We start from the raw sequence: 11,237 nt of genomic DNA on the forward strand, positions 1-11,237 counted from the left end.
AGTTATGAAAGCAGCAACAAGACAGGAGAACGGCTGGGAAATGGCTTAAGGACCCAAATTTCCACAGCAGTCTGCAAAACGACAACCTGGTCATCAACACTGAGGTCTCTCCAGCACTGAACACATCACAGCAAGCAGTTCTGGATTCTGCCATGCCCTCTCTGTGCTGAGGCCATGAAGTGGCATCAAAGCAAATGCAACTCATCACAGATTGCCCGGCTGCAGCCTGTATGGAGGTTTGGTGGCAATCCAGTCGTTGGTTTATTTTTCTGCTGCAAAAGTTGTTTTCTGTGCAGGGGAAGAAGCCAACCACTCCCATCCTGAAGTGCAAGCCACCTCCCAGAACGCTGGGCATGGCAACTCACAGCTCCTGAAAGGCTATTTTTAAATGAACAAAGGTGAATTGCTTCTTGGTTGGTTGTTTTTTCCCATGTTACGACTCTCCTATTTGTCCACACAAGTCAGAAGCACCCACAAACGCAACACAGGAAAGAGCAAACGGTGGGGTTTGGTTTTTTTTGGCAGGATCATTGCAACTAAACAAGGGGATGAGCAAAGGGGGAACTTTTATATGAAAAAAAAAGAACAACCAGCTCTGGAGCCACCCAGGAGCTAAGGAGCACATCCTCAGCAGCTGCCAGGGCAGCCAACACAACCACAGCTCCCATATGCCTCCACCCCCTGCAGGCCTGAGCTCAGTGCAATCTGAATGGAGCTCAGCTCTTCCCTGCAACTCCATTGCTTAAATTAAGTCTATGGAGCGGGATTGGTGCTGTAAGAAGAGATCCAGTGCCCCTTCCAGTGCATGTTTTGAACCCATCCCTACAGCAGGGAAGGAAGGGGAAGGCAGCATCTAACACAGCAGGTCACTCAGGCTGCCTCTTTCTCACGTGAAGCAGATTTTCTCTGTCCCCTCCACAGCTCTGTGCAGGTCACACTGATGGGTTCCTCCGTTTGCACCCAGGCTGCCCAGACAAGCAGAGCCATAATGCCAAGTAACACATTATCCTCTTCATCTCCCTTTAGGTCAGTGAGCCCTGGTTCTAATGCCCATCACTGTTAAAGGAGCACAGAGCATTTCAGCCAGGAATGCCTGCCTCGTGCTTACAGCCAGCACTGCAGCACAGGCACCAACCAACCAGCACAGGGCACAGCTCTGCTCTAACAGCTTGCCACAGCACAAGCTAGGCAAGCCTAGGTTGCTCATGCTGCTGTTTTGCAGCAGGGCTCAGGAACAAGACTCACACTTGGGTAAGCATGCACCAAAAGCTTCTTCCTCTTGAGCCAGATGCAGCATAACTGGAGGTCCCCAACAAGGGACGGGGTGCAGGGGGGGGGTATATATTTACTAACAGCACAATAACAGCACCACAACAGGCTGCCCAGAGACACTGTGCCATCTGGTCTTTGCAGATACTCAAGACGTGCCTGGATGCCAACCTGCTTGGGCAGGGCTTGGACTCGGTGATCTCCAGAAGGCCATTCCAACCCTTGTGATTCAGTGAATATTTGAGCATTTGTTTATGCAAAGTTTTGATGCCTGATGACAGAGCACACAGGATATGCGTTCCAGCATACGTTTACTGCAAGCTGTTTCAGTAAGACTTTAGGAGATGAGTTCTTCAATGTATGTAGCCTTGGATGCTGACATGAGTGGATCTCATCGGTGATACCTGAGACCAACAGCAGGCAAAAAGTGGAAAAATAACACCATGCCACCAAGAAATCCTCCAGCCTACTATTTCAGATACCAACGTCAGCAAAAGAACAGTAAAATCAAATTAAAAGCTGCTCCTGAGGTGTCAGAAACATCCCACAGCCCCCAAAACATGACAAGGACAGCAGGATGCTCCCTCTGCACTTCTTACCCCCCATGAGAAGGGCCAGCAAGCTCCAGGATGGCGATTTCCAGCCTTCAGCTTCGCTCCTCTCACACTTTCCTGTGCTAAAGATTTGTTTGACCACCACGGAAAGAGGTGAACACCCAACCAGAAAGCACAGGGCAAGGAAGGGAGAAAAGGGAGATCTAAAATGGGTCACAGGAAAGTTCAAAGGAAACAAAAAAAAAGGATTGGTTTTGAGGAGGGCTTTTCAGATGTTCACATAAATGCACCCCAACCCTCTGCAAATGCAAAAGAAGGACAGATTGCCTGTGAGTCAGTATGGCTGAATTCAAGCACCAGCGCTTGCTAGTTGCCAAGCACAAGGTAGATTCAGGCAAAAATGTTCATCCAGCTACTTTACATATTTTCAAGACAGCTTAAAGGGCCAAGAGGGAGAGGTGCCAGGGCAGCCCGAGGCAGCTGGCAGCACCACAGAACTGCAAGCCCTTACCATTGCATATTCCTCCTTCACAGCATCAAAGCAGAGATCACCACTGCCCCCAAACAGCCTCCTGCTGGAGAACACGAAGGAAAGCAGAGCTGCCAGCTCTTAGATAACAGAGGGTGGTGATCCACTGCCTTAAAATAGCTGCCACCTCCATTTTGCTCACTGCAGAACCAGCTTTTAAACTGTTTCACGCCTAACCCAGCTATTGCGAGGATAGGAAAATCTGAAAACCCATTGCTAATAGGAGAAATTTTGGAAAAAGGGCTCTGCCAATAGGCACAGGAAGCCAGGCGTTTGGCAGCAACAGCTCCCTGTTTAGCATTACTAAGCACATAACCAATAGCTGCCTCTGATCAAATGATGTTTGCTTTGCATCGTCTCCCACTGCCAGGGCCCTCAAAAATCTGAGCAGCACAAGTGAAGGTTGTCCCTGTCCTGCCCCCAGTTTTCTTTCTGCTGAGAGGTGCTGTTACACAGAGCTTCCATCAGGCACCCCATGGGAGGCTGTGTTCTCTGTGCCTTTGGAGGATGAAGAAGCTGTCAGCCACTCAGCTCTCTGGTTATCACACAGCACAGTGCAAGCCTCTCAGCAGAACAAAGTCCTGAAAAAAGTGCATGTCCAGATGGCTCTGGGGATATCCAGAGACTCCACCACCTACCTGGGCAACCTGTGCCTGGGCTCCATAACCCATACAGTAAAGAAGTGCCTGTTGATGGGCTCCTGAGCTCCAGTTTGAGCCCAGTGCCTCATCCTGGCCTCAGCACCACTGAGCAGAGCCCAGCCCCGTCCCCTTGCAGCTCCTGTAGGAATTTGTGGCCATGGTGGATCTCCTGAGCCTCCCCTGCTCCATGCTGAGCAGCTCCAGCCCTCCCTGCACGGCTGCCCCACAGCCTTCCTTCCCTACACAGATCACAGAGCAGCTGAAGTTAGAAGAAACCTCTGGAGATCACCTCCACAGCCTCTGGGAAGAGTCTGGCCCCATCCATCCTCCTCCTCCCCCCTTCACATCCCCCCTCAAGTCTCCTCCAGGCTGAACATTCCTCAAGAACTGCTCCAGGCTCTCTGTCACCTCAGCAGCCCTTCACTGGATTCACTCCACTTTACACCCAGGTCTCTCTTGTACCGGGGACCCACAAGTGAACCCAGGGCTCCAAGCGAGGCCACCTCAGTGCTGCTCAGCAGAGGACCCCCTCCCTCACCCTGCTGCCACGTTGCTCCCAGTGCAGCCCGGGATGCCATTGGCCTTCTTGCCCACAGACACCCTGCTGGCTCGTGTCCCCTCGCATCCATCAGCCCTGCTCTGAACGCTGCTCAGCCCCCAGCCTGTGCTGGGGCACAGGGTTGTTCCTCCACGTCTGCAGGGCCCTGCACTTGATTTCGTTGATTCCACCCATCTCTGCAGCTTGTCGAGATCCTTAGAAACAGCAGCACGGCACTCAGGGCCATCAGCCACCCTCCCCAATTTCCTGTCAGCAGCAAACTTGCCAAGGAGGCTCTGCATTCACCTCCATTCCTTCATCCAGATCACTGATGAAGATGTTAAATGAGATTGGACCCAGGACTGCCAGTTCTCACCTTACTGTCCTCATCTAGTCCAGGCTTCTTGAGTTTGTCTATGAGGATATCATGGGATACTGTTTTAAAAACCCTGAAGGCCAGGAAGACAACATCTGCCCTCATCTCTCCAGCCAGCTGCACCAAGTCAGGCTCTCTCCCATGGCTCTTATCTCTCGTACTGAGAAGCCCAGAACTGGGGCAGTACTGCAGGAGTGGCCTCACCAGAATACAATCAAACAACCCCTGACGTACTTGATAGGGACTGTGCTACCTGATCCTCGAGACCTGATCCCAAGGGGAGGAACACCAGCATGGTAACCGTTGTCACAGCAGTAAGAACCAGAACTGATGCCGGATAAAGTTCAAGGAAGAGAACTGCAGAGCTCTGCCCTGGGGAGGAGCAGCTCCAACTGACCTCATTTCCTCTGCAGCACAATTTCACAAGCTTGCCTTGAATCCTAGAATGGCCTGGCCTTGAAAAGGAGCACGATGCTCATCCAGCTCCAACCCCTGCTATGTGCAGGGTCACCAACCTCCAGCCCAGGCTGCCCAGAGCCACATCCAGCCTGGCCTTGAATGCCTGCAGGGATGCTGGGTGCATACAGGTACAGAAGATGAGAAGACTCATTTCTCTCTTTCAAGATCTCAAGTTGCATCCTTTCTTACTTCAGTCATACGATGCATTTTAAGTATGATTGTGTCTATATAACCACGTTTGAGACTGAAGAACGTGTTCTGTCCTTCTGCTCCTTCTGTTTCCCTTTTCCACCTTATTTCTTCAGGGACAGGGACAAACCAAAGATGTTATAGCTCCTTCCTTGTTGATGAACACTGGAGCACTCCACCTGTGTGCCATCTTTGACTTGGATATAGATCCACTGTGAACAGTGCTGAGGGCCTCTTAACAGCCATGCCGGACCAAAACATTGCCTAGATGAGCTTCTACCTTCATGCTGGGCCCTGATTTGCTCTGCCACCTTCCTTCTCCAGATTGCAGCACATCTCTTTGTTTTTTTTAAAGTGAGGTGGATGAATCAGTGAGATTCCTTCTAAGAAAACGGGACGCCTCTGCAATGAGTTGGTGCCAAGGACTGCTACTCAAAGCCCTGCAGTACGACTGCAGAACAAAATGAAGATGTGACACTCGCAGCCATCAGCAAGTGCCTCACCTCACCCAACAGAAAGCTTCCCCAGGAAGCAAACACCAACTCCTGTACACAACAGCATGCAATGGCTCCCAAAACAGTACTCACTCCACACTATGTGCTGAACAGGCCCAGCAGCTGCTCCTTTTGCATTTTGGAAGGCTGTTTGGATGGACAGAGTTTAAAATGCAGCAGTCAGCCTGATGATAAATGGAGTAATGGAGTTCAGTGTGCAGGGAATGTAAAGCACAGCACATAGCACAGGTCCAAGACTCGACTTCAGCCTTCAGTGAGTTAGCATATCAGCTAGAAACACATCTACATGATTATTACAATGCTTTTGAAGTTCACTGCCCTTCTCATAGACAGCCAGCCACTGAGGTGACTGCTGGCCGCTTTTGCTCCTATTATTTGGCACCATTTCATACAATCAGGCATTCTGATTAAGAAAAGAAATTACAGTCTTTAGTTTGGCATTCTGAAAAGCTAATGACCACCTTGCTCCAGGTTCTCACCCTCACAGTCCTTACCCATTTGCTAGGGAATGAGCTTTCAACAGCTGCATTTGTGCTGGCCACAGAGCTAACAACTGTGTGCACCCACACACCACAGAGATCAGATTATTCCACATAGAGCAAACAAGGAGGAGCTGCCTCTTGTACTTGTATTTATGAGATGCTCCTTGTAGAGGAGCCCCTGACCTGGAGCTAAGGCAAGAATACAAACCAATTCTAGCTCAAGCCAAGGAGCCTGAAACAATACAGCAGTTAACGTGGCCTCATTGCATTGTAGGTGGATGTCAATATAAGCTTTATTTCTTGTTTTAAGTGCAGAAACAATGCATAGATTGCACCTGCAAAGCTACTCAGCCCCAAGAAAACAGGAGTTCCTTGCCCTCAAATGACATGAGAGTATGTGTGCTTCCTCCAGCACCACTTCCTTTTTCAACTTGAAAATGCAGAAGGTGACCTGTCAGGAAGGAAGCACAACAGGGAAGCACTCCAGATACCTCGATAAATCAACACAGCTCTTACACTGGAGAAAGCTAAAGGAGCTCCTGAAAACAACTCCTGTTTATCACACAGCATTCCACAGCTGCTTCCTAAACTTCACAGATCAAAAAAGGCCCACAGACAATTCCTGAGAGCTGAGGGTAGTCAGCAAGGCTACAGCAGCAAAAGTAAGGTCAGCCACGGAGGCAAAGGGCCACGTGCAGGCAGCTTCTGCTTCCAGAAGGTTGGACATGAGGGGGAAGTTGTGTGCTGTGAGAGCAGTGAGGGGCTGGAACAGCTGCCCAGAGAGGCTGTGATGCCCCGTCCATCCCTGGAGGTGTTGGAGGCCAGGTTGGATGGGGCCCTGGGCAGCCTGGGCTGCTGTGCAATGGGGAGTTGGTGGCCCTGCATGCAGCAGTGGGGTTGGGGCTTGATGCTCCTCAGGGTTCCTTCCAGCCCAAGCCATTCTATGATTCCAAGAAGGAGACTCCACAAGCAATCTGGGACACCTGCTCCAATGATTCAATACCTTCACAGTAAAAAGCATTTTCTTATGTTCAAACAGAACCATTTGTGCTCCAGTATGTGCCTGTTTGCCTCTGAGTCTGGCACCAGCACCAGTGAGCAGAGCCCAGCCTCGTCCCCTTGCAGCTCCTGCAGGGATTTATGGCCATGATGGATCCCCTGAGCCTCCCCTGCTCCAGGCTGGGCAGCCCCAGCCTCTCAGCCTCTCCTCCCAGCACAGCTGCCCCAGGCCCTGCAGCAGCTTGGTGGCCCTGTGCTGGATTCTCCTCAGCACGCCCAGATCCAGAGCTGGACCCAGCACTTCAGGTACAGCTTCACTTCCTATTTAGTTAGGAAATCGGATGGAGATGCTTCGTTCCCTCTCTTCTTTTATCCCACACAGAAAGATGAAACCTGGCTATGAATGCTCCCCCAGAGCAGCAGCCTAGGCCAAGCAGGACTTGGCAGGACTCACCAGCAGGCCAAAATGCAGAGGCCAGTGAAGAGGATGATGGGGATGGGGTAGGAAGCACACAGCAGCCCGTGGTTGTAGAAGGCCCGCGATATCCTCTCACGCAGCTTTTCAGTCAGGGTCATCCTCAACCTCTGTCACCTAGCTGCCATCCCCAGGCACATCAGGGAGCCAAGCAGATCCAGCATGTGCAGCACCTCCAAGGCACTGTATCCTCCTACAAACAGAGAGGGAAAAAGGTCAAAAGGAAAATGAAAACAAACGTTACCATTGACATAAACATTACCTGCTTTGGAAACCTTTGCAGCTCCTCAGAAGAAAGGGAGAGTTTGTATGAGCCCAGAGGCAGCTGGATCAAATTATTGGGCTTTGTGTAGAAGAAAGGGCAGAAAATCTAAGGATGAGCACAGCTGCCATGAGCTGCAGCAGCAGAGCTAGGAAGGAAGGGCGGCAGCAGCGATGGATGGATGGATGGATGGATGGATGGATGGATGGATGGATGGATGGAAAGGAGGCTAGCAGTGAAAGAATTCAGCAGCACTCCAAGGAGGTGCCAAAATGCCAGTGAGAAAAGGAGGACCGAGGCTATAGCTGTGACAGCACTCCCAGGGAAGGGCTCCTGGACACTGAGCACCTCCAGCATGAGGGCTCTGACATACAACAAAGGGATTAGCACAGCTTTTACAGCTCAGACAATCTAAAGAAAGTTATTTTTGCTTGGGGGAAGATGAAGGAGGGAGGAGGGGAAAGCATAAGTAGCCACAATGCATAAGGCTGAGCCAGAGTACACTGCACAACAAGGTACCCAGTGCAGACGCCTCCTGTCAGTGCATTTTGACCATGTCTACCAAGTGCAACCCAAACTGCCATGTCAGAACTGGTCAGTGAGCTCTCATTCACCAAGAATAAAGCACACAACATCAAAAGCCCTAAAAACAGTGGCTTTCTAGAAAAGGTGAAGCAAACAAACCTGTCCTCAAACTGTTTCCTCTGTCTCTGCAGGGGCTGAATGCAAAGCATGTGGCTCACAGCAGTGCACCCAGAAGGGAAGCCCTGAACGCAGGACACATTTTCCTGCAGTTCAAAGCTGCGAGCGCCCAAGAGCTGTACTTTTATCTGAGAGGAAATGATGACATTTCCCAGCCTCCTGAGAGCAACAGGAGACCCAAAGCATGGCAGATAAGTCACTCCGACCACACCAAGATGCTATTCGTGGTTGCTCCACACAGCTCAATGCAAGGCCTAAATACAGGCTTAAAGCTTCTGCTCATCCAGCATTTTGAACTCATTTCATCATCCTCGATGGAAACAACACAAGAGGCTGGGGAGGTTTACAGGCAGGGAATCCACGTAGGGTTATTCATACACTGTAAGGGGTTATTAGACACGTTTGCCTGCTGAATATCCAGCAGTACCTGCACTGGAAACTCAGTCTGCGTTGATGGAACTGGAAAGGAAATGACAAAAAAGTCAACTGGACCCAAAACTTCATCTCACTGGGGATCCTTCTCATCCTGAACGTGGCTGGAGCTACACGGCACCAAGCTGGGACTCACAAACAGAGCCTGCCCCAATTGCAGGGTAGGTTATCCAGAAAGGTTTGGATGCCTTTGTAACCTAGAAAGAAATGGCTGAGCAAACAGGGCCTTGCTGTAGGGCTGGCTGGCTGCTCTGGGCTGCTCATTTAACCCAGCTTGGGACCAACACTTACCTGCAACAAAAAACACCACGCATGCACAGCTTCCCAACAGCGATTCTGGCTACCAGCACTGCACTGGAACAGCTTCTACCAAATGCAAAGAGGAAAAGGCAGTATTCACTTGCCTCACCTGCTGTGAAACATCAGCATTAACAAGAAAATTCAGGTGTTCCACATCCAATATTTGCTTACTGATTGTTTGAGAGCCCAACACCCCATTTTGAAATCTCTTCAGCTTTGCACAACAGCAGTGCTCACAAGGATAAAAGCAGGAATCGTTCAAATAAAACCCGATGCAAGGACAACTATTAAAACAGAATCTGTTCTGAGGACTTTCTGTGTTGTTTTTTTTGCATGACTGCAAATCCAAGACAAGGTCTGAATAGCAGCAAACAGCAGCAGGACAACTGCTTAAGTTCTTTATTATGAGAGCAGTGAGGGGCTGGAACAGCTGCCCAGAGAGGCTGTGATGCCCCGTCCATCCCTGGAGGTGTTGGAGGCCAGGTTGGATGGGGCCCTGGGCAGCCTGGGCTGCTGTGCAATGGGGAGGTTGGTGGCCCTGCATTGGTGGGGGGTTGGAGCTTCGTGATCCTTGAGGTCCCTTCCAACCCAACCATTCTGTGATTCCTTAAGGCCTTGCCATACAGCACACTGTGCCCCTCGCCCCCTTCAGTTACAAGAGATGGGGGCACAGGGAGACAGAGTACAGGAAACTGAAGTTGAATTTAATTGCTATTTATTTGCCAACACTGGCACAGGTTGCCCAAGGAGGCTGTGGATGCCCCAGCCCTGCAGGCATTCAAGGCCAGGCTGGATGTGGCTCTGGGCAGCCTGGGCTGCTGGTTGGCGACCTGCACACAGCAGGGGTTGGAGCTGGATGAGCATTGTGCTCCTTTGCAACCCAGGCTGTTCTGTGATCCTATGAAAGAAGGTTTACTAAGAACAGAGATGCATAGAAGTACCCTGGTTGCTCTGGGCTGTTGCCACCAGACCACCAACAGCTGCTCTGTAAGCACACAGAGGCAGGATGGGCATCCAGGAGATCAGATCCATCAATCCAGCATGGACTTCCAAGCAGCTTCCATCTGCAGAGGCATTAGTTATAAACTTCAAAGTTGCACAAAATAAGAGGAGACAGCAGCACTGATGCTGCTTGAGACAAAGGCAGCCAGAGCACATCAGGAGCCTTCTGGCACACAAGGGAAAACAGACCTGATGCAGGGTGCAGTGAGACCCTGAGCCACAGAACAGCACCCAGTGAGGAGAAGCCCTCTACCAGCCCTGTGCCACCTCCTGCACACAGCAGCACCTGTATGTCCTCCAGGGACACACACACAGCTGCAGGAACTCCTGCAGAGCACCTGAAGCCAGAGAGATGATCAGTGATAAGAGTTTATTGCCTGAGCTTCCATCTGCGCTCCACCTGCACAGGTCTCCCCATCTCTCTCCCTGCAGTGCTGGATGCTGTCACCCTCTGGTCCCTTCAGTGGAAGGAGCAGTGCAGCTGCTGCTGGAGCACTCACATCCCAGCCCAAAGCATCCTGGTCTCAGCAAAGGGATAAGAAAGAGGGGAACACTCCACGTTTTCCACACTCTGCAGCGATTCTGACCACTGATGTGTGAGTTCTCCTGCAGAGAGAGGGCCAGGAACCAAACGCTTCTGAGGACTTCAGAGATGGGAAAGCAAGAAACATTGCCCAAGACACAAACCTCCTTCATAGAAACGCTACACAATCAGCTCTCACACAAGTTCCTATTCTCCATTTGCATTCCCATGAGAAGAATAACGTGCTTTGTGCTGCCAGAGGACACGGAGGTCACAGGGAACAGAAGGCTTCCTATGGGAAAAGCACAAAGCACTCACCCTGCAGGCTGGGGCTGCCTCCAGCACAGGGCAACCTGCACCTCCTCAGCCCAGGGCTCTTCTTTCTGTACCCAGCAAGGAGAAACTCTGCAATAAATTGAACTACAGGCTACTTTCCCTCCATGCCACAGATATCAGCCAAAACAGGCTGAATGTGGCTCTGGGCAGCCTGGGCTGCTGGTTGGTGACCCTGCACATAGCAGGAGGTTGGAACCAGATGAGCACTGTGCTCCTTTGCAACTCTCAGGCCATCCTATGGCTCTGTGAACAGCAATTCCCTGTATCCATCCTCTATTAAATGTTTATTTCCACTGCCTTACTTACAGAGCAGTGCATTAGGTAGCACCTTCCTGCTGGAGATGAAGGGATAGGCTGCTCCATGTGAAGAACCACAGAACAAGAGGTATGCTACAGAAATCACTACAAAAACTTCAGAAAACAGGACTGCAAAGCTTACTCCTCTTCCTGCACTCACCAAAGGAAGCACCTTGCCAACCACAAGTAAATGTTTCCCAATCTTTCCTTCCCAGCATCAGAGCTCTTGCCCAACCTAATGGTCGCCACCAATGCCCTGGTCCCCACTGTTCACTGCACAGGAGGAAACATCTTCTTTTGAAGTGCAGAATCACAGAATGGTTGGGTTGGAAGGGACCCCAAGGATCACGAAGCTCC

General features: G+C 50.8%; 1 protein-coding gene across 3 annotated transcripts in view; it reads right to left on the reverse strand.

The window, feature by feature from the left end:
* Positions 1-11,191, reverse strand: part of LOC122169603 (SREBF chaperone) — a 44,162-nt gene extending 32,971 nt beyond the window's left edge. The window contains exons 1-3 of one of the 3 annotated variants that reach the window (XM_042835893.1): positions 9,664-11,191; positions 8,714-8,788; positions 7,006-7,219 (exon numbers count right to left, since the gene is read on the reverse strand). In XM_042835893.1, coding sequence (XP_042691827.1) covers positions 7,006-7,127 — 122 coding nt within the window. In that variant the 5' untranslated portion in view covers positions 7,128-7,219; positions 8,714-8,788; positions 9,664-11,191. Of the gene's footprint in view, positions 1-3,907; positions 4,135-7,005; positions 7,220-8,713; positions 9,130-9,663 lie in introns of those variants that run through there. The other 2 variants (XM_042835892.1, XM_042835894.1) reach the window with 2 other exon arrangements.
* Positions 11,192-11,237: the final 46 nt, after the last annotated feature.

The sequence above is a fragment of the Centrocercus urophasianus genome, unplaced genomic scaffold (assembly GCF_019232065.1).
Source record: "Centrocercus urophasianus isolate 14NV4802_14NV808 unplaced genomic scaffold, USGS_Curo_1.0 seq_551, whole genome shotgun sequence".
NCBI classification, from domain to species: Eukaryota; Metazoa; Chordata; class Aves; order Galliformes; family Phasianidae; genus Centrocercus; species Centrocercus urophasianus.